Genomic DNA, 24612 nt, shown 5'->3' with positions numbered 1-24612 from the left:
GTTTACCCATCACTGGACCCCCAGCACTAACTTCCGCTTAGTAATTAATGAAGGTGCTATTGACAAATATCTTTCGAGAGGAATTTTATTAGACTAGAAATAAGAGGTTATGTCTTTCTGCCATGTTGATTTTAACTGCAAATTTGGGGGAGAACTTTTTTAAGATTAAAGGCACTGGGTAGAGACTGTGGAGAAGGCAGTGGAAACCCACTCCAGTACTCTTGCCTGGAAAATCCCATGGACAGAGGAGCCTGGTAGGCTGCAGTCCATGGCGTCGCTACGAGTCAGACACGACTGAGCAACTTCACTTTCACGCATCGGAGAAGGAAATGGCAACCCACTCCAGTGTTCTTGCCTGGAGAATCCCAGGGATGGGAAGCCTGGTGGGCTGCCGTCTATGGGGTCGCACAGAGTCGGACACGACTGAAGCGACTTAGCAGCAGCAGCAGCAGAGAGAGTAGAGAGTTCAATGTGCATGGATTTTCAAGATAAAATCAGATAACTCCCCCATGCCCCAGAGGCTGGCCGTCCTCTATGGTGCCATCAAAGAAAAGGTATCAAAAAGTTTAAAAGGAAACAGTCCCACTAGCAGCACCAAGAAGGGATGAAATGCATCTGCCCAGAACTAAACCATTTAATGAAAATGAATAAAGCAAACACATAATTCAACAGCACAGAGAATACACTCTGTGCCTGGCTTCCTCCATCTACCAAGAAAGTAATCAAGTTGGTAACAAAAACTTTCATCACCAAGTAAACATTTACTTGAATCTAAGCTGCAGCACAACTGCAAGTTTGGCCTTAAGAAAAGCAAAATACAATGTGTCAAAAAATATTCTTTTCTTAATTGGAAATATTTCCGTACTGTTTACTACACCTACATGTATGTATGTATCTGCTGGACTGCTGAAAAGGAGCTTGTGGGCATGGAGTCCTCTACCCAAACACTTTAGCAGGCATCTCTTAAGAATAAATAAATCCTTCCACATCATTGCCCCCTGCCCCATAATCACACCCAAGAAAGGTGACATGAATTTTAATAACAAGGCCTAATAGTTAGGCCATACTTAAATTCCCCAAATTCTTTTAAGATTTTTTTTTTTAATGTGGACCATTTTTTAAGTCTTTACTGAATTTGTTACAATATTGCTTCTGTTTTACATTTTTTGCATTTTTTTGGCCAAAGGCATGTGGGACCTTAGTTCCCCAGTCAGGGATCAAACTTGCACCCCTTGCATTAGAAGGTGAAATCTGTCACTAGACAGAAGTCCCTAATTGTTTATAAAAGTGCTAATATCCAATCACAGTTTCTACACTGCAGCTGGTTATCGTGCATCATACTTAAGAGTCAGGCTAAACATTTTTGGCAAAGACTACTCAGGTGTCACTGCCTTCTTTGGTAGCTCAGCTGGTAAAGAATCACCTGCGATGCAGGAGACCCCAGTTCCATTCCTGGGTGGTGAAGATCACCTGGAGAAGGGATAGGCTCCCAGTTCAATTCCTGGGTGGGGAAGATCCACTAGAGAAATGGATAGGCTACCCACTCCAGTATTCTTGAACTTCCTTGGTGCTCAGCTGGTAAAGAATCCGCCTGCAATGCGGAAGACCTGGGTTTGATCCCTGGGTTGGGAAGATCCCCTGGAGAAGGGAACGGCTACCCATTCCAGTATTCCAGCCTGGAGAATTCCATGGACTGTACAGTCCATGGGGTCACAAAGAGTCGGAAATAACTGAGCGACTTTCACTTCCAAATACTTCTGGCAAAGACTGCTCAGGTGTCGTACCTTTCTTATAGCATCACATCAGGAGGCCTGTCAGGCTGTCCCATGAAGTAAGAAAACTTGGTCAGGGTAGTGACTACTGGAACTCTCCATTTTAAAAGTGCCTCTTCCTTTTGTAATGAATAAATTATCTATAAGGTGATTCTTAAATTGTACAAATATTATATTCTCACTAGTTTATTAACATTCTTACAGTGTGGCTTAAAAACTATAATTTTTAATTTTATCATTCCATTGATATTAATTACTGTCCTTTTGGTTTGTTTGTTCGATTGTTTTTAAATGCATTTATTTATTTGGCTGTGCCAGGTCTTAGGTGCAGCATGTGGGATCTAGTTCCCTGACCAGGGATCGAACCCAGACCCCCTGCATTGGGAGCTCGGAGTCTTAGCCACCGGACCACCAAGGAAGTCCCTTTGTGTCCTTTTGTAAAGAGCTTTTCTTTTTGTCCAAAAAGAAAATATCATCATAAACACATGGACTAATTTTTCATTCAGTTTAATAACACACTTCCATGACTATTCCTTTTAATATAAACTGTCCCAAATTTGCCCAAAGCACCACAGTTCCAGAATTATACCAATGTCACTACTAATAAGACTACTAAGTTTAAGGTTGAAGCTGAAACTCCAATACTCTGGCCACCTGATGCAAAGAGCTGACTCATTTGAAAAGACCCTGATGCTGGGAAAGACTGAGGGCAGGAGGAGAAGGGGACAACAGAGCATGAGATAGTTGGATGGCATCACCGACTCAATGGACATGGGTTTGGGTAGACTCCAGGAGTTGGTGATGGACGGGAAGGCCTGGCGTGCTGAGGTTCATGGGGTCGCAAAGTTGGAAAGGACTGAGCGACTGAACCAAACTGAAAGTTTAAGGTTTCTCTTTTTTTTTTCCTTTAGAATATATTTCATTCAGAGTGTGCATAGTACTATGTTCTAAAGTCTATGAATTAATTCTTTTCCCATGTGGCCAGCAATTTGTCATAGGTTCACTTGTTTCTGTTTGTATTCAATTTTAGGATTTGTGTTTCTTCATCCTTTTAGAGTTTGTGTTTTGAACATGTTGAATATTTTATAGTTTTAAAATAAAACCATAAAACATATGGTCACTCCCATTCCTATCACCTCCACCCTCCAAATCTCACTTATCATTAACCATTTTTATTAATTTCTAACTTATCCTTATTTCTTCAAACATACACACTGTTTTACAACTTGCTTTTTCCAATATATCCTTAGAACGTACTCTATACCAGTTCAAGAAGCTCTTCCTTATTCTTTCTCAGAGCTGCATTCACTGTGATGTATGATAGTCTCCTACATATGGGCATTTAAGTTGTGTTAACTATTTTGTCATTACAAATTACACAGCAATAAAAAAACTTTCTGCATTTATTTTGCATTTGTGGGAGCGTATCTGCAGGGTAAATTTCTAGAAGTAGGACTGTTAGATCAAATGGTAAATGCATATGTGCTCTCAATACTGTAACACCCCTCCTCATAGGGACTGAACTATTTTCACTCCTGACAGCAACATGTAACAATGCCTGTTCTCCTACAGGCTTGTTAAAATTATTTTTGTTAATCTGACAAGACAAATTGTGTCTTAGGGTAGATTTAGTTTCTGAAAAACTGAAAGTGTCACTCAGTCATGTCCAACTCTTTGAAACCCCATAGACTGTAGCCCGCCAGATTCCTCTGTTCATGGAATTCTCCAGGGAAGAATATTGGAGTGGGTAGCCATTCCCTTCTCCAAGGAATCTTCCCAACCCAGGGATTGAACTCAGGTCTCCTGCATTGCAGGCTGATTCTTTACTGTCTGAGCCACACACTCCTGACAGCAATGTGTAACAATGCCCATTCTCTCAGTTTTGCCATCAGGGTGGCTTGTCCAAATTATTTTTTGTCAATTGACAAAGGAGACAAATGGTGTCTCAGAGTAGATTTAGTTCGTACTTCTCTTATTATAAAGTCAATTTGATCCTTTCCTATGATGAAGGGCCATCATACATATAGCTTTTTTGAGAATTGTCTATTTGTGTCTTTTGCTTTTTCTATATATATATATATATTTTTAACTTTGATTGTAAGAGTTCTTTCTATATTAGACACATTGTTGTTTAGTTGCTAAATTGTGTCCAACTCTTTTGTGACCCCATGGACTGTAGCCTGCCAGGCTCCTCTGTCCATGGGATTTACCAGGCAAGAATACTGGATTGGGTTGCCATTTCTTTCTCCATGGGGAATCTTCTTGACCCAGGGATCGAACCTGAGTCTCCTGCATTGGCAGGCAGATTCTTTGCCACTGAGCCATCTGGGAAGCCCCAGTTAGAGATATTAGAACTTACCTGTATTACAAATATTTTCTCCAGTTTGCCATTTTTTATATTTTTTACAATGCAAAGCTTAAAATTTTAAAACACTTAATGGCATTATATTTTAATCCTTTTATTGATTCTAGAGTTTGAGTCCTATTTTAAAACTCTTTCCCTACTCAAGTTATGAAGGAATTCACCCTGGTTTTATTCTAACAGTTATATGGTTTCACATTTCTTGCATTTGGATTTCTAATCCATTTTGAGTTGATTCAAAGAAAACTCTTAACTAAAGGCAAGTCTAATGTTTATCTTCATGTCCATGATATTCTGGTCTTATATGCAAATATCAAAATTATATGAATTAGCTCAGTTAACACTTTCAGTTAGACACACTCCTGGGGGACCTCAGTAGAAAGCAGCCAACTGGCTACTCTCCCAGCAGGAGGCTTTGTCCAGACAGAGCACAGGAATTTAGGGGGCCTGGCTGGGTCCAATTTTGATAACCTCTTTTTCAAGCATGATAGTATTAACTATTTCAAGTCAAAAGTTTATTACATTACTTAAATATCTAGTCAGTCACAGAGAAGCATAAGGGAATTCTTTGATGTGGAAGATGCTCTATCTATTGGTTGTGGTGGTGATTAAGTGACTGTACACATGAGTAAAAATTCATCTAACTATGCACAGGAAAAAAGGAAAATTTTACTCTGTGTCAATTACCCTTCAATCGATAGACTTAAAAAAATTTTGTCTATAAAGTGTCTTTCTTGGAGGAGAAATGGGGGGATGATTCCTTAAAGTACTAGAGTTATGTCAAATAGTTACAAAAACACAAAACTGAAAAAGAAAAGAGCTTCACTCTGGGTATTGACAAGAAGCTCTATCTGTGGCTCGTGTGTAGTGCTGCTCTATCCCGGTGCAGCTTTTGTCAGGCAGTCCACCTGCCTGAAAAGGAAGGATAAAAGGGAGAGTCAGTGGGCCATGAGGAAGACGTGCATTTTAGAACACGTGGAAACATAAGGGGCAAGTGAGATGTCACAGTCAAAGAAAAAAGACTGTGGGGAACTAAATTCATTAACCCCACATATAAGAGGACTTAGTCTCCTAGTCATCTGAAGCATCAGAAATATTAGCAAACAGAGAAATAACATGTTAACTGAAGGGGGAGACCACTCAGAAAAGCTCGAGTTGAAGGAGTTCACCAGTGGTCGTGTGGCCAAGGAGTGCACTCAACCCCTGTTGTGTCATCAAGCACTAGCAGCTCCATTTGGTGTCCCAGAGCAGGTGCACCCTCATCTGCCTCACCTACACACCCTTCCGAGGGGCCACTAAACTAATAAGCACCAACAGGCAAGTGTGGACAGGTGCCAGATATTATCTTATTTGATGCTTACTAACAACTTTATTACTATTACCATTCTGGAGAGGAGAGAAGGGGTTTTGAGACCAGTCAACTAGCCAAAGCCACACAGCTGAGGACTTCCCTGGTGATCCAGTGGTTAAGAATCCCCCTTCCAGTGCAGAGGATGTGGGTTTGAATCCTGGTTGGGTAACTAAGATCCCACATGCCAAAGAGCAACTAAGCCCGCTTGCTGTAACTACAGAAGCCCACCTGCCACAACAAAATATCCTGTATTCCTAAATGAAGAGCCCTCATGCTGCAACAAAGCTCCAACGCAGTCAAACAAATAAATGTTTTTAAAAAAGTAAACGGGAGAATGGGAGTGATGTCACCTCTGAAGCCAAAGCCCCACTATACAGCTGGTGAGGGGAGCCAGGCAAAGCTCCCCTCTTTCTCCAAGGTAGTGACCTCTAGTTTTTCACTGATGCCCATGTTTTTAATATACTACCTAAATTTTTTTGAGTTAAATAGTATATATATATATATATATATATATATATATATATATATATTTTTTTTTTACATGGAGGCAGGAAAAACCTACAACTTGCCATTAAGAACCTACTTAACATGATACACTCACTATCATCTATACAGTAATGCTGGCAAAAATGTTCATTCTGAATCAACCATGCCTTTGGACCCAGCTCCCAGTTTAGAATTGTGGAACAAATCAAATACCACCCCCAAGAACACAAGTAGACACATTCAGACCATGGAACGCTCAACAAGACAACTGCCCTGGACTCTTTAAAAAGAGGATCATGTATTTCAATTTTTAAATTCTACCTGTAAGTGGAAACATGATATTCGTCTTCCTCTATCTGACTTATTTACTTAGTATAACATGCTCTAGGTTCATGCATGTTGTCACAAATAGCAAGGTTTCATTCTTTTTTATAGATGAGTACTATTCCATTGTGTGTATATATATGTGTGTCTGTGTGTATATATATATAAATATATATATAAACCACATCTTCTTTATCCATTCATCTATCAATGAACACATAAAAATCAAAATAAATGAACAAACATAACAAAACAGAAATAGATTCATAGATACAGAAAAAAACTGGTGATCATTAGAGGCAGAGGGTGGAAGGGATGAGTAAAACATGTGAGGGAGTTAAAGAAGTATAAACTTCCAGTTTAAAAACAAATGTCACTAGGATAAAATATACAGCAGGAGTCAATAAATAAAATAATCACAATTTTATAGTCAATAAAAATTGTAATAATTTTGTATGGTGACAAATGGTAACTAGACTTACTGTGGCAATCATTTTTTAATGTATAGAAATATCAACTCGGAACTGACACAGTGTTATAGGTTAAATAGACTTCAATTTAAAACAAAAAGGTTGACATCTTCCACTATGATAGTGTATTTCTCTATTTCTTTTTATAGTTCTATTAGTTCTTGATTTCTACATCTTGAGCATTGTTGTTATGTTTATGTATGGTTAGAATTATTATTTATCTTCCTGCCAAATAAAACCTTTAATCATTACGTAAAAAAAACTGGATCATGTGGAAGAAAAATGTATCAGACCACAGAAACACAACAAATGCACCATACAAACTTAACTGGATCCTGGTTCAGAGAGGTGGCCAGAATAGCCATAATAGGTATTTTAGGGACAACTAGGGTAATTAGACGGAGAAGGCAATGGCACCCCACTCCAGTACTCTTGCCTGGAAAATCCCATGGATGGAGGAGCCTGGGAGGCTGCAGTCCATGGGGTCGCTAAGAGTCGGACACGACTGAGCGACTTCACTTTCACTTTTCACTTTCATACATTGGAGAAGGAAATGGCAACCCACTCCAGTGTTTTTGCCTGGAAAATCCCAGGGACGGGGGAGCCTGGTGGGCTGCCGTCTGTGGGGTCGCACAGAGTCGGACATGACTGAAGTGACTTAGCAGTAGCAGCAGGGTAATTAGATATAGACTGCATATTAGATGATATGACTCAAATTTCTCAGGTGTGGTAAATAGTTACACAAGAGACCCTCATTTCTAGGAGAGTATTTAGGAGTGAGGTATCACCATGCTGCCTGGAACTCTCAATTAATTAAAAAAGTTGCATATATACCCCAGCACAAATACATATACAGAGAAAGAATGTGAGAGAAATCCCAGTCTCCCATATCCCAATCTAAGCCCTGCATCTCTCCACTGTTCTAAATATCATCAAGTGAAGAGTTCAAAGCCTCCAACTTGAGATCTTGAAGTATCCTGGAGCCACCCCCTACAGTGAGTGAGCACACAACATGTACCAGCCCCGGAACCCAAGGAGGTGAGAAACAGGGGAGCTTCCTCCTCAGGACAGACAACTCTGTTAGAGGTCAGGCTGCTGTGCTAGCTACTGTCTTAGCCAAAACCCTACCTTTTCTCAGCAAAGGAAAATTCTGTGAGTCTCCAGCAGGCCTGTTATAGCCAGGAGAGGCTCTCAAGGAAAGGGCCTCTCAGCCCGCAATTTTTTCTTTTTCTGGAGAGCTGACAGAAAGGACTCTAAGAGGAACCTAGAACAAAAGACTGGATGTGGTCCCCAAACACAGCACCTGCACACCTCAGGGAAGGTCGGAAAAGGTCAGCATGATGTGCAAAGGGCAGGGTCCATCCCAGAGGGCCCTCCTTCATCCCCAGCTATGCACTAACACCTGCAGTCAAGGGCAGGGACTTGGGAAGCTTAGAGCTGCTACCCAGGCTTGGTCTCTGATGGAAAAGACAATAACAGCCAAAGTGATGCATTAACTGAGTCCTCCCCAAAGCTAGGGAGGCCTGGCTGCTGCGGGCTGGTTAACACTTGGGTTGGGGGACTCTGACCCTTGCCCCCGCTCATGGGATTTTAAAGGCTTTGCACTAATTCCTAGAAAGACCCCAAGGGGTAAGGTGGATTGAAATCAACCAGAATGAGAACTGCTGAAACCTTACTCAAGGGCACTGAGCAATAAAGACCTTGTTAAAAGCCAAGTGCAGGGGACCAAAGTCAAAGGAAATAAGGAAGAAGGAAAAAGTCGGATGGAAGAAAGGGGATGAAAGAAGCAGCTGTAACAGAAACATCCCATCCCCAACAGGCAGAGGCTCTGGGAAGCACTGAAGCCACAGAAGTCACACAACTGGGGCTGAGACACATGATCTCCATTCCAAAATAAGTCATGATCTCTGGAGGAAAGGAAACCACGTTCATGCCAGGGGAGATGTTCAGGGAAGGAAGGAGGGTCTGCAGCATGTGCTGCATCAGACACATTTTCTGTGGCCTTAGCCAGCCCAGCTCATGGAAAACAGACCCCCAAAGGAGTATTTTTGACACTGAATCCTAAAGCTGGCACTGCAAGCTCATGGTTCAGGTTTGCAAAGGCACACCTCTGTTTCACTCTCACTTTTTCCATATCACTTTTGGTTATTTTTATGCAATGAAACAGCTTTCCAGAAACAGCACACCACTCTTCAGCACACCCATGTGAAATGTGGCCAGAGCCCAGAGAATGGAAATGGTTACACTTCCTTCCCCTGCTCTAGACCTGCAATTATGGTTTTAGCTTCTTCACAATAAAGGCCCCATCCCTCAGAGGCATGGGCCATCTACCCATGACATTCAGTGCAGGGGAGTTCTGGGTACTACACGGGAGTCAGGCAAACACATCAAGAAATAGACAGAACTCAGACACACATGGCAAACCACTCAGTTAGAAAAGTCTGAAAATCTGCCCTAGAAATCATGACAGCTGAACATGAAAGTCTTTTTCTTCTGCAGCTCTCCAGCTAACTCCACCTAACTTTTTCTTTTGCAGCTCTCCAGTGTGAACTGCAAACACCAACAAACACGCAGAGGCCACCTGCAATCTTTACGGCTGTGATACTGGGAATAAATTCCACTCTTGGCCATGTCAGCCTTTCTTTTGCACTGTCCCACCCTTGTATTTCCACAGCCCCAACTGCTTTATCCGTTTGTTTGATTCTCTTGTGATCAGAAAGTAAATGCACAGGTCTGTAAACATGACAATTCAAAATCGACGATGAGGGTCTATGTCAGTAAGCAGCAGAATTAGAAGGTTTTTCATATTATTTATACTCTTGTAACTTTTCAAATGTATTTTAGGAAGAAGCATATAATATAATAATCTACAAACACACAACGATGGCAAGTGTCATCCACGGGACACCTTAGGAAGAGCCTCCTATCATTTTCACAAAAGCAAACTGGGAGCTGGAGAGGTCTTCTGTCCAGAGTTGTAACACTGCATAGGTCTCTCTAACTCCTCATACGCACTCATTTCACTCCCCCATGTGCGAAGGGCAAAGAAACCATTTGCCATGTGGCATGAGCTAACGCTTTATTGGGAACTATAGAATCTGACTGCCCGTGGGATTACAGTTTTATCATTACAATGGTCAATAACTTGATTTTAACCAACACTGGCAATGCTGCTGCTCTGACTCTGCTGAATAGACATCCCTGGAATAGACTTAGGGATGCTCAACCCTGACCCGTTCTGAGTAAGTACTGGGTGTCTGAGTACCAGGGGTGGGTCCCCACTCTCCTGAGGTCTGAGTGTCAACCTTGGTCTGCTGGAAATACTAGGTGGGTGTGGTATTTAGCCATTCTTGAGATCTCTGCTCTTCTTTTACAAAAGCCACAGGAGACCTAGGGGCAAGAATCTGAGAGGTGATTCAGCTGGAAGGGGTAGCCCTGCCTCTTCAGGCACAGTGAAACAAAGGGAAGTTGGGAAAAGAGGAGTTAGAGTTTTAACAGAAAAGGGTGAAGGACAGGGAGATGCAGGGGATGGGGGAGATGGGATACTGCAAACAAACAGGGGACATGGGGCACAGCAAACAAACAGCCTCAGAGGTGGTGACCAGTCAAGCAGGGAGGGAAATGCCTCTCATACACCTCATCATCTGGGCTCGCCTTCACACAGCAGGCCCTCAAATGTATGCTGGACAAAACTTAAAAGAATGTATCAACAACAGCTTGTGGCTTTGAGGAGTTGGAAACCAAGCCACTGAGTGCCTTCTCACTTTTTCCCTACTAGATGGAAGCTTCGAGGCAAGGATCCCAGGCAAGAAAAAGGTGCTGTGTGTTAGCACAAAGAGGGAAGTAGAGTCAGGAGTGGCCTTCCTGATATGAGACCAGGGCAGAGCTGTACCTGGTACCTGCCATACCACGGTAAACACGTCTTTCATTTCCTCTTCAAGTCAACCAACAATTCTCAACTAGAGGCACTGCCTAAATTTATAGATGATTTGTGCTACAAGTTCTCTGATGAGCTAGCTGTTTAGAAAACAAGTATTTCCCCAGAGAACCAGTTCCCCATGTACAAGGTAAGGCCCTTGAGTCAGCCAATAAAAACTTTCTAAACCACCCTGGCTTTGAAACACAAAATCTTGAATGCTGTAACAAAAGATGAAAGATGCTATCAGCCAAGTTTAACTACCTGAGCACTAAGAAACTTAATCAAGCCCTCTCTGGAGTGTCCAAATACATCTCCTTCCCCTAACAGGTGAGTAACACGCTGCCTTTCCCTCAGGGGTCCCCTAAGACGACCCTCCTTTCTGAGGTAAGGGATCTGCTCAGCATGGTGGCTTCAGGCAGTCCTGCAGGGGCTGGGGACTGGAGAATCCGAGGAGCTGGCCAGCCCTTTCAGCCTTCCTTGCGTCATCAGACCTGCTATGGAGCTGTCATATTCCTTATGAGGACACTGCTTAAGCTGCCACCCAAAATGCCCTAACACTGTCCTTCCCATATTCTCCTGTCCCCTGTAAGTGAAGGTTGTTCTGAGGATTCTGACTCACTGAATACAGTCCATGATTACCAGGCTGCCTTCTTTGCCCTCTGAGTTTGCTCCCGCTTCCCTAGCAGGGAGACACAGAACTTATACGTTTACTCTGCTGTCCTTGCCCTGAGAATAGTCCTGTCACCACAGGCTCCCCACCTTGAGCAACATCCTAGGGTAAAGGAAAAGGCTGAGTGTGAAGAGGGTGGAAAAAGGGGACAGGAGGGGACAAAGCAAGACTGCAGGAGAAGGTAAAAGAAGACAGTTCTTTTCCTTCCTATGCCAGCCCCATATCCATGTAAGCTGGGGCCTGGGGATGCAAAGTGCACTTTGCACTTTGAGGGAACACACATCAGCAAGAAAAGACACAAACAAAAAAGGACAAAGTGGAATAAGAGTCACATTAGAAGAACATACACAAGATGCATGTGTGGGAATTCAGAGAGAACAACGGAGGCGTGGGGAAGTCAAGGGTGCTTCACAGAGAAAAGAGGAACAAGCCAGGACTGGAAGGCCGCAGGGCAGCACAAGCTCAGGTAAGACAGCACAGCGGGCTTGAGGAGGAGCTCATTTCTTGGTGAGTGCACGGGAGGAGACTGCAGGGCTCAGGGACATACCTGGGTGGGACAGAGAACAAAGGAGACGCCTACAAATGGGCACATCCCAGTGTTTAAACAGGGAGTAGGGCTGTAGCCTCCTAGCACCCAGGAAGATGCAAACATTGAAAAAATGACACCAGGGTGGCACACAGAGCGGGGCAGAGGACAGTAGCCTTGGAGGCAGGGAGACCAACTGGAAACCTAGTCAAACACAGTCCAGGTCTGAACTTCAGGAACTGGGGAAGTGACAGAGTACTAGAGAAAACTTGCCCTGCCAGCTGGTGGGATGGAAGGAGCTGAGTTCCAGCCTGCACAACTGGCCAGGAAGTGGTGCCACCCACCTAGAGAAGAAACACAACAGGACTGGGAGAGGCAAGGCAAAGGCCCCTAGGCCACACTTCCCCATACTCCAGTCAGTCCTTCCAAGCAGCCCTGGGTGGATGTGCACAATGCCCCGTGGGCACGTCAGCATTCCCAATTCAGTGCCCCAATCTCACCTGCATCCAAAAGTGGTCTGCAGCAAAGTTGTGATTCCCACGCAGAAGAAAATGGTCCCAATGAGCTGGCTGGTGGCCCACTGGTCATACCCCACACACATGGCATCGGCCAGCAGAAAGGGCACTGCGATGGTGCCGCTAAAACACGTCAGGTAATGCTGTGGGGACAGAGAGACAGAGGGGAGAAGTTCATCTTTTTTTGTATTTTGTCTGATTTTACCCTAACTTTGACCACTCCCCTGTTGCTTTTAAAAAGTAGCACACATGAATTTGTTTTTTAAGGTACACACTCATCATATGCCAAATTGTTTTTTTCTCCCCCCAGCATTTCTATTACATTTTCTCGTCTTCTAACTCACCTGTATTATTACTTATTACTTGCATGAATCCAGGCCAGCACAAAGGAAACGCAATACAAACACCAGTAATGTTTTATCTATAGAATTTTTACTGAGAATATTTGCTTTTTAACTGCTTTTCACCACCAATTGCTAAAACCATAGATCTTTCCCCTCGAATCTGTTAACATGAATTCTGTGGCATTGAACCATTCTTGAAACAAACCCTAGTTAGTCATGTTAGATTTTGATTTGCCTATATTTTATGTAGAATTTTACAACTATGTTTTGAGATAATTCATCCTTTTTAAAAAATTCTTTTAGGTCTGGGGATTAAAGCTACAAGCTTCACTGCACAAGGCATTTTCCATCTTTTCCTATGACCTGGCATTATTTAACAGCAGTCAGGGAAGCGCTACACTCACAAGCAGCTGTGGGAATCATTCAGAAAGAGCTGGTCCCACTCCTCCTTTAGGACCCCTCCCCAATTCCCTACAGCCCTGGCAGAACATTCCAGCTCTCACTGCTCACATCCCTTCCTCCCAGAGGCTTGCCTGTTGAGTTCTTACTTCTGTTGTGCAAATTTCCTCTTTTCTTCCTAATAGTTCCCCATCTCTGCTCATTTTTGCCAAAATGCGCTGCTTGCAGCCCCAAAAGACCAACTGTAAAACACTAACAGGTGTTTGGTGAAGGGAAGAGAACATTCCCATCAGGACTTCCCAGAGCTGCTCACGATTGCACTGTCAAGAAGGGAGTGATGCATCAGAATTTCCCAATTTCATCTGAAAGGGGAGACTACTTCTAGACACATCTATCAACATTTCAAAAAGCAAGTTTCCTGAACCTCGTTTGAGACATTCAGTCCTAGGGAAATCATTTGCCTAACCAGTCAGGTCCTCTGGTTATGCCTTCTTTATTAGAATGCCTTTCTGTCCAGTTTAACAACTGTTTTAATACCTAAGATGGGGTAGGGCCTGGAAACTGAACCAAAGTATCAGCTGTCAGCAGATATAGTCCACCTCCAAGAGAATAAACTTGTCTGGGTAATGAGACTGATTTCCTTAGCATGAACTGATCATTCAAACTTGAGAAAGTAAGAATGCAAAGTGAGACCTCAAAACCAAGGCACACACAGACCAGAGCTATGTGTCTGGGCAAAGAGCCTTCCATGTCATCCCCTTTCTCCTAAAGCCCACTTCAATCGTAAGTGGGAAAAGGGAGTGGTGGCTGGGGGGAGGGGGGGAGTGGATACCAAAGATGCAGAAGTCCTGCACCAGCTTGGGTCACCTCTCGCCCCATCCCTCCTACCCGTTCCTTGGCAGCCTCCTTGCTCTGCTCCCACTGGAAATTGCAAGCAGACATTACCAAGGCAAGCCTGCCTTCCTTTAAAAATAAGACTGAAGCCTCCACATTTATGTCCTGACCAACACAGCACTTCTTTTTTTTTTTCTTTTTAATTGAAGGATAATTGCTTTAAAGAATTCTGTTGTTTTCTGTCAAACCTCAACATGAAACAGCCATAAGTATACATGTATCCCCTCCCTTTTGAACCTCCTTCCCATCTCCTGCACCATCCCACCCTTCTAGATTGATACAGAGCCCCCATTTGAGTTTCCTGAGCCATACAGCAAATTCCCATTGGCTATCTATTTTACATATGGTAATGTGAGTTTCCATGTTACTCTTTCCATACATCTCACCCTCTCCTTCCCTCTCCCCATGTCCATAAGTCTATTCTCTGTCTGTTTCTTCATTGCTGCCCTGTAAATAAATTCTTCAGTACCATTCTTTTAGATTCCATATATATGTGTTAGAATATGATGTTTATCTTTCTCTTTCTGACTCGCTTTACTCTGTATAATAGGTTCTAGGTTCATCCACCTCATCAGAACTGACTCAAATGCATTCCTTTTTATGACAACATAGCACTTCTTAATGCCACCCATATTTCACGGCAGTTGACAGTGACTATGGATTGGTTAACTAGGAATGAGAGATGAACATTAATCCTTCTTATCTCTATTCCTCTACATTCTCTTCCCTCTATTCTCCCCCTTTCCATACACCTATGATCTTTTTTCCTTCCTTCCATGTCATTTCTATTGCTTATTCCCTGAATATTTTCCTTTTTTCCTATCATGGTTAACCCACTCCTCCTATTTACCTTTCACTGTTTTGAAATTCATATTAACAATTACCATTCATCATCCTTAAAAGAGTAATTTAACGCTGTCAATAAGTAAAAAATAAAAATTGAATTTTAAATAATCTAGACAGACAATTCAAGCATCTGCTGGTGGTTACATTCCAAAGGAATCATCTTACCTGCAACCCCAGAAATATGCACAGGTACCAGGGCGGAACATCTTCTATGGTATAAATCATATCTGATCTCTGGGGGTCTAGACTGCCAGTGCTATCCAAGGTCTCAGCAAGGGAGCTCTGTGAGCAAGGGAAAAAAGAAGTTGTTCAATAAAAGCAAGGTCTAAGGTTAACTCAGCATAGGCTGTTACTGAAAAACAATTTTATAAAGTGGCTGTCACTCTAATGTAAAATTAAGCCTTTATTACCTTTGACACAATGTTAAGCACACTCAGTGGGACGGTCTGTTATCAGGATTTAGGGGCTCAGTATCACTTGCCGTCAACTCATCCCCAAGAGCAACCAGCTTGCTCAGAGCTTCTCCCAAACCTGGGCACCTCCTGCATAGAGAGAGATGCTCCCAAGGTTGACACCACAAAGTAGTACCATGGCATGAGTGATACCATCCTTGGGTGGTAACCTGAATTAAGAAATATTATAAAATGCTAACTACTTTCAATAGCACTAATCTGCCCCTCCTATCCCAACCCATCCCTGCAAGGAAAAAGATTTTTGTACCTAAACATCCTTCTTTTATTTATTTTTGAATTTTATTTTTGGCTGTGCTGGGTCTTTGTTGCTATATGTGGGCTTTCTCTAGTTGCAGCAAGTGGGGGCTACTCTCGAGTTGCGCTGAACAGGCTTCTCATTGCAGTGGCCTCTCTTTTCACAGAGCATGGGGTCCAGAGCATGCGGGTTTCCGTAGCTGCAGTGCAGGGCTCAGCAGTTGTGGCACATGGGCTTAGCTGCTCCACGGCATGTGGGATCTTCCTGGACCAGGGATCAAACCCATGTCCTCTACACTGGCTCGCAGATTCTTAACCACTGGACCACTAAGGAAATCTCAGGAAACATCCTTCTTTTAAAACACTTTTGCTCAGACACAAATGTGAGTGAAGAGAGCAAAGGTATACAGATACTATGATTCAAAGAAACCAATACAATTCTGTAAAACGATTATCCTTCAATTAAAAAATAAATTTTAAAAAAGAAAAAAAATTTAAAGATGCTCAAAAAAAAGACTAAAAATATATTTATAGTTGAGGATAACCCCACCAACCCCCATTACTGAAGATTTTTTTTAACGTTGTGTTGTCTGCTTTATAAACCAGAATCTTTACAGAGACCACAGGTTATACTCCAGACATTTCTGATCAACTTCAGTGTCACTTCTGAACTCATCCAGTATCTGAGCCAAACTGAAAACTTGGGGGATTCCCCTATATACCCTCAATGTTACCCTGTTCTAAAACCATACTAACAATTTCTTGGAATCCAAGATGTGCCTTTTAAAGTTTTTTAATAATAAAGCGCCTAAGAGGAAACAAAATTACAAGATGTACCACAAAAGAGATAAAGATGACAATATTCTAAACCTTGGTCACATCTAGCCCAATTTGTTCCACTTTCCAATGGATCTGATCCACAGAAAGATTCTGAGAAAGATGCTGACTCCTTGTTTATCACTCCATTTTTCTTACACTGGAATTTGAACATACACTGGCCAAATACTCTTGAACAAAGAGTGTTGTATTAGTGACACACTTCAGCGTCACTCTCGAAAGCCTAAAGGTAAATATCAAAAGTAAACGGACATTTGATCTAATCCAAATGTGAACTGAATATGATCTTTCTGAAAGAATTTTTCTTCCATTCAAACAATGGATATCGGCAGGTCCCCAAACCCCTCTGTCCGTGGGGATTCTCCAGGCAAGAATACTGGAGTGGGAAACCATTACCTTCTCCAGAGGATCTGCCCAACCCAGGGATCGAATCCGCATCTCTTGCATTGCAGGCAGATTCTTTACTATTGCCACCAGGGAAGCCATGATATGCAGTGATATGCAGTAAAGGATTAACTCAGCAGGTCTGGGCTGTTCAAACCCTGAACATTTGAAAGAAAAGTTTGGTCCTTACCTGACACCTGGAAGATACTTTAATGTTTTTAGAATATCCTTCCTCTTAAGAGTGCATTTGTTTACCTGAGCCCTTCACAGATTATTCTAACAGTGCAATTGACGATGGGGGCCTTGGGCCACATGGTATCAGTTTGACTCCAGAGGGCCTGGCAACGCTTCTTGAGTGTCCTCACACATTGTTTTGGGGGAAATTAAGCATTGCCACATGACTCCATTAGGAAGAGGACAACTGAAAGTTTGCTCAGTGTCTACATGGGTTTTTTTAATCGATTTTAATCTGAACCCTTTTTCTCAAATAAGCTACAACCAGAAGCTTTTCTGAATTCTATGAGTCGGCTTTGTTGTTCAGTCACTAAGTCATGCCCAACTCTTTGCGACCCCATGGACTACAGCATGCCAGGTTTCCCTGTCCTTCACTATCTCCCTGAGTTTGCTCAAATTCATGTCCACTGAGTCAGTGTGAGTCATCCAAGCCAATCATTGAACCTGATTCGGGACTCCTAAACCAGTCTTGGATATCTCTGAACGAGGCTGACCATTTGATATGATGCAACAATGGACACTGGACTCACTACACAAAGGACAACTCAACACTATCATAGGGCCTACAGGCAGGAGTGTTACTGCTCACAAAGTAACAAAAAGAAATGTCTGAAAACAGAGTATAGTAACACTACACTTATTAGATTAGTATAATCTGTTAAAATAGTATTGTAAGCATTATTACTCTAATGATTCCCAAATGGCTAGTTTTACGTATAAAACACATGAACAGAACTGAAAAGACTGAATCTGTCCTCTTTATAACCTGGAGGGCTAAGATTAAGATGTGTACACAAATATATATATATATATACATACACACATACACACACACTGTATACACACAATTTTTCTTAGTAATGAGGGTGGTTCTACAACTCAGTAATGGAACTAATGTCAATGTCCACTGATGATATCAAGAAAAAGCAGGAAATTGTGTGGTCAAGGGGATCAGTGAAGCCTGTCAGACAAATGCTACACTGCCCTCCCTGAGATAGAAGGAGAATGGTCACTGTGGACCATGGTACCACAGTCTGTTATCACAGCATGAACAATATGAACCATTTTAAAACTGCAAAAACAAAAACCTCCAACAAGAAGTTTCTTTGAAAGATGATCACATTAAGTCAGACAGAGTAGGAGAAATATTGGATGACTTCCCTTCTATGTGGAATCTAAAAAGAAATGAAAGAAATGAACTCGCAAAACAGAAGAGACTCACAGACTTACAGTGAGGGTGAGGGAGTGAGGATCGGGGGAAGATGGAAGGAGGGAGAGTTATGGAGCTTGGGGTGGACATATACAAACCCTGTATTTAAAGTGGATAACCAATAAGGGCCTACTGTATTGCACATGGAACTCTGCTCAGTGTTCTATGGCAGCCTGAATTAGAGGGGAGTTTGGGGGAGAATGGACACATGTATATGTATGGCTGAGTCCCTTCACTATTCACCCTATCGTAACATTGTTAACTGACTATACCCCATTATTTCTGGAATACGTAGAGCATCTGTATGAGCTGTGACCCATCTGGGAGAGGGAAAGACTCCACAACATAGGTGCTGGAGGGGAAAGGTATAAAGAAGTGAGCTGGTTGACCAATGGAAGCTGAGAAATGCTCTATGCTTGAAGGCAGAAGACAGGATAGGGATGGGAAAAAGATGGGATTTAACTCTGCAAACCAATCAGCCACACTGCTGCCTGCCAACTGCTATCCTCAGCCTGCAAGACACAAAAATGTATTATTTGAAGAATACAAATCAGAAATACCTCAGACTGAGGAATACTATGTGTGGTTTTAACCCACAAGCATGAACAGTTGAGATCCTTATCTGTTTCCAGAATGCCAGAAGCTACAGGAAGACTAGAGGACTCCTTTCCAGATGATCTGATCAGCCTCAGAGACAAAACACTACCATCTACAGAGCCTACAGTGACAAGATAACTCTCCCTATTCAGTGGAAAGGCTGAACAGAAAACTTTATCCACACACAATGATTCTACAATCATATCTTTTTATTGCCTCACATTCCTCCAAAAATAAGAGCCAAATAGAGGAAATAGGTCCATGTAGTAGAAAGAAAACACACTGGCAGGGGGAGAAACCTGTCTCTTCACAAAAGTATTTTGAACCTGGGAGGAAAGAAATGTCATTTTCAAAGCTCTAATCAGTAAGTAAAAACAAAGAGTAAAAAAGACCTTAGGAACTAAAAACAGGATAGGAAAAAAAATTCAACAAACGGGTTGAGAGTCCCAAATAACATGTGCCCCAAATAACAAAAAGACAAATGTAGGTTAAGAACAATTTTTATGGGAGAAAACAGAATATAAGAATCAAAGAAATAAGAAAATTTCTAAGAACTAAAGGATATGCTTGCAAATTAGAAAAATACGCTAAGTTTTCAATAAATTAATTAAAAAAGATTCAGCTATCTTTGAAAACTCAACAGAAGAATCTAGTATGTCAAGAAATTTAAGGACAAAGGGGAAATAAAACATGAGTTTTAAGAATTTGGACAGAAGGGGGAAAAAAAGAAAAATCAAAATGGTAGGAGCACAAGAGGGAAAGACAACATGAAAAAAGGATAAGAGAAAACAAGATTAGAGAGAAGTGAGAGAGGGCAGACAAAGTAGATCCAGAACAGACATAAATGGAGCCCCCAAATAAGAAAACCAAAAGAAACCAGAATAAAAAATAAAGATATAATTCAAGACAACACTGCTGAAGTAACAGGAGACTTGAAGCTAAATACTGAAAGTGCCAGGAAAAGCTGACACAGAAGGTCAGCTTCAAAACTTATGACTATTATTATATGACAGTCAGTAAAGTTACTGAATATAAAAGATAAATAATCCACAGAAAAGGCAAAAAGATCAAGATATTGATTTACAAGGGGGAAAAAAAAGACCAGCCTGAGTTCTTCAAAGCCATCTTCAACACCAGAAAATGACAAAAGAGCAAACAATAAGGTATGATTCAATTATTTCCTTAATTTTATATTATATAATTTTTCAAAACTATACAGTGGTAGAAGAAACATCAAATGCCTGCCCTATATCTATCCCCAGCTCCAGCTTCAAAATTTATTATCCCTGGATTCTTATTTAACCTATTCCCCATCTCATTCTAACTTTACTGGAGTAAAGGGATGGATTATTTTAAACTGAATCCTCAAAATACATATATTTGCTCAGAAACACATATATGTCTCTTAAGCAGATAAAGACCCTTAAAAAGAACGGAAATACCATTACAAACTAAATCAAATTTCTTCATATCAGCTAATACCCAATGCTTATTACAAATTTTTCATCCTATGTTAAAATTTTGTTACAGCTGATTTATTTGAGTCAGGATCTAAACAATGTCCTAAAGATTTTACATACAGCCAAACTTTCCTTTAAGCCTAAATGCTATAGATAAATTCTCATCCAAAATTATTCCCCTGATTCAGTTCTTCAGTGTTATTTCTCTAACTTTAATGAACATATCAAATCACATAGGAATCATATGAAAATGCAAATTCTGATTCAGCAGGTTTTGGTTGGGGCAGAGATTCTACATTTCTAACAAGCTTGTAGGTAATGATGTCAACAAAGCTGATTCATGGACTACACTTTAATATCAAGGGCCAGGAGGATGAACTTCAGTCAACCAAGAAATTACTGGTGAAAATCAGCAAAAGGTTTGACTCAAATTAGCTGTAGAAATAAAACTAAAAGTAGGAAGTAGGTAACCAGAATGTATAAAACTCACATGCACCAAAAAGATACAAACATTACAATTAACAAAATGTGAGAGAGGAAAAGAAAAAGGCAAGCAGTAAATTGTAATCTAATATAGTTGGAAGTCAAAGCATGATACTGAAAGCTGACAAATCAATTATAATGGAAAGTGTAAGTAGTATTTCTGACCAAAATCAGATAGTAGAAGAAAAGGGAAGGAAGAAAAATCACCAATTTTGTTATTGTTCACGGTAGATAAGTGAAAATTATTAAGCTTTATTTTAAAATTACAATTAATGAGATCTATTATCAATAATAGTTTTATCAATGTGAATATTCTAACGTCCTTGTTTTTAGAAATACACACTGAAATATTTAGGGAAAAAGGAGTATTATGTCTGTAATTTACTTTCAAACAGTTCAGAAATAATAGGTGTATATACAGCAAATGATTTTTTAAATCATGAGATTATCTATTCAAAATATTAAAATTAATTTTTAAAAATAAAAAAATTCCATATACATTTAGTAACCTAGTGAGGTATACCCGTTATGTAGGTGGGGTAGAGACTAGTAGCTCACTGTCTATAGTACAACACTCTCAGATATGTGTGTTCATGAGTGGAAAAGCATGTGGAATACACACATCAGACTGCCAGTTGTCAGTTATGCTCGGGAGACCAAGAATGGAAGCAGCACATTTCAAACTTTTTAATACAATTTTGGGCTGTTTATGTTAAACAAGTATGCTCAAGAACAAACGGTAATAAAAGGTAAAGAAAATCTGGAAGTGAGGAGGAGGAGCCTCCGCAATGGCACCCACCCTCACTGGCTTCACAAGGTAGAAAACACTCCCCAGCATGTAACGCAGCCACCTCCACCTCTCCAGGAGACTGTCCAAGACCAGTAGTAAATTCCCACTCATTTTACATATGAGCACCGAAATCGCAACTAGCTATTGAACAACCATTGACAGAAGACACCAGAACCCACTAAAAAAGATACCAGTATCCAGGGACAAAGGAGAAGCCAAAACGAAATGGTAGGAGGGGAATAATTATGATAAAATCAAATCCTATACCTGCCAGGTGGGCGACTCACAAATTGGAGAACAATTATAGCAAAGAAGCTCCCCACTGTTGTGAAGATTCTAGGCCCCACATCAGGCTCCCCAGCCTGGGGATCTGGCCAAGGGACTGGGAATCCCCAGGGAATCTGACTTTCAAGGCCAGTGGGATTTGATTACAGAGCTCCCATAGGACTGGGGGGAACAAGAGATTCTTAGAGGGCACAAACAAAATCTTGTGCACACCAGGTCCCAAAGGAAAGGAGGAGTGACCCCACAGAAGACTGAGTCAGACATACCTGTGGGTGTTTGAGGGTCTCCTGTAGAAGCATGGGCTGGCAGTGGCCTGCCATGGAGACAGGGACACTCTAAGCCCTCTTGGAGGTCGCTGATAGTCCTACTACAGAAACCTATAGACTCCAGGACTGGGTCACCTCAGGCCAAACAACTAACAGGGAGGGGAGCATAGCCCCACCCATCAGCAGACAATTGTATTCAAGTTTTACTAAGCACAGCCCTGCCCACCAGACCAAGACCCAGTTTCCCCCACAGCCTGTCCCTACCATTAGGAAGCTTATACAAGCCTCTTATTCTCATCTACCAGATGGCAGACAGAAGAAATAACCACAATCCCATCAGCCTCTAGAACTAATACCACAATCACAGAAAACTACCCAAAATGACATAGGATTATGTACCAGATGAAGAAACAAGATAAATACCCAGAAACACAACTAAATGAAATGGAGATAGGCAACCTCCCAGAAAAAGAATTCAGAATAATGCCAGTGAAGATGATTCAGCATCTCTGAAAAAGACTGGAGGTGAAGATTAAGGTGATGCAAGAAATGTTTACCAAGGACCTAGAAGAACTAAAGAACAAACAAACAGAGATGAACAATACACTAGACAGAATCAAGCACAGAATAACTGAAGCAGAAGAATGGATAAGTGACCTGGAAGATAGAATGATAGAAATCAATGCTGCAAAATGGAATATAGGAAAAAGAATGAAAAGAAATGAAGACAGCCTAACAGACCTCTGGGACAACATTAAACACACCAATATTCACATTATATGGGTCCCGGAAGGAGAAAAGAGAAAGGACCCAAGAAAATATCTGAAGAGATAACAGGTGAAAACATCCCCACATGGGAAAGGAAATAGTCAATCATGTTCAGGAAGCAGAGTCCCAGGAAGGATAAACCCAAGGAGGAACACATCAAAACACATGGTAATCAAACTGACAAAAATTAAAGATAAATCATTAAAAGAAACAAGGGAAAAAAGACAAATAACATACAAGGGAAAACCTATAAGGTTATCAGCCTATTTCTCAACAGAAACTCTACAAGCCAGAAGGGAATGGCATAATATATTTCAAATGATAAAAAGGAAGAACCTACAACTAAGAATACCCTACCCAACTAGACTCTTTCAGATTTGATATTGAAATCAAAAGCTTTCCAGACAAGCAAAATTAAGAGAATTCAGCACCACTAAATCAGTTTTACAACAAATGCAAAAGGAACTTCTCTGGGCAGGAAACACAAGAGAAGGAACTGATCTATAAAAAATAAACCCCAAACAAAAAAATCAGAGTAGGATCATATATATCAATAATTACCTTAAATGTAAATGAATTAAATGCACCAACCAAAACATAAACTGGCTGAGTGGACACAAAAACAAGACCCAAATATATATTGTCTATAAGAGACCCACTTCATACCTAGGGATACTTACAGACTGAAAATAAGGGGATGGGAGAAGGTATTTCATGCAAATAGAAATCATAAGAAAGCTGGAGTAGCAATACCCATATCAGACAAAACAAACTTTAAAACAAAGACTGTTATAAGAGACAAAGAAGGACACTACATAATGATCAAGAGTTCAATAACAATTATAAATATATATGCACCCAACACAGAAGCACCTCAATATGTAAGACAAATACAAACAAACATAAAGGGAGAAATCGACAGTAACAAAATTAATAGTGGAAGACTTTGATATCCCACTTTCAACAATGGACAGATCATTCAGACAGAAAATCAGTAAGGAAATGCAGGCCTTTGTTGTTGTTGTTCAGTCACTCAGTCATGTCCGACTCTTTCAACCCCATGGACTGCAGCACATCAGTTTCCCTTGTCCTTCACTATCTCCGGAGCTTGCTCAAACTCACATCCACTGAGTCGATGAGGCCATACAACCATTTAATCCTCTGTCATCCCCTTCTTCTCCTGCCTTCAATCTTCCCCAGCATCAGGATTTTTTCTAATGAGTCAGCTCTTCGCATCAGGTGGCCAAAGCACTGGAGCTTCAGCTTCAGCATCACTCCTTCCAATGAATACTCAGGACTGATTTCCTTTACGACTGACTGGTTTGATCTCCTTGCAGTCCAAGGGACTCTCAAGAGTCTTCTCCAACATCACAGTTCAAAAACACCAACTTTTGGTGCTCAGCCTTCTTATTGGTCCAGCTCTCACATCCATACATGACTGCTGGAAAAACCATAGCCTTGACTATACGGATCTTTGGTGGTAAAGTGATGTCTCTGCTTTTTAATATGCTGTCTAGCTCTGTCATGGCTTTCCTTCCAAGAAGCAAGTGTCTTTTCATTTCATGGCTGCAGTCACCATCAGCAGTGATTTTGGAGCCCCAAAAAATAAAATCTGTCACTGTTTCCATTGTTTCCCTATGTATTTGCCATGAAGTGATGGGACCAGAGGCCACGATCTTCGCTTTTTCAATGTTGAGTTTTAAGCCAGCTTTT

The 24612-nt window shown here is 41.3% G+C and overlaps 1 protein-coding gene across 1 annotated transcript in view; it reads right to left on the bottom strand.

Annotated features, from left to right (window-relative positions):
- Window positions 1-24612, bottom strand: part of SLC23A2 (solute carrier family 23 member 2) — a 142680-nt gene that overhangs the window by 39399 nt on the left and 78669 nt on the right. Inside the window, exons 4-5 of the mRNA XM_027559429.1 lie at window positions 15044-15160; window positions 12381-12538 (exon numbers count right to left, since the gene is read on the bottom strand). Coding sequence (XP_027415230.1) covers window positions 12381-12538; window positions 15044-15160 — 275 coding nt within the window. The remainder of the gene's footprint in view (window positions 1-12380; window positions 12539-15043; window positions 15161-24612) is intronic.

The sequence above is a fragment of the Bos indicus x Bos taurus genome, chromosome 13 (genome assembly GCF_003369695.1).
Source record: "Bos indicus x Bos taurus breed Angus x Brahman F1 hybrid chromosome 13, Bos_hybrid_MaternalHap_v2.0, whole genome shotgun sequence".
Taxonomy (NCBI): domain Eukaryota; kingdom Metazoa; phylum Chordata; class Mammalia; order Artiodactyla; family Bovidae; genus Bos; species Bos indicus x Bos taurus.
The sequence above is the reverse complement of the archived record's forward strand: the minus strand, read 5'-3'. Positions and strand labels throughout refer to the sequence as shown.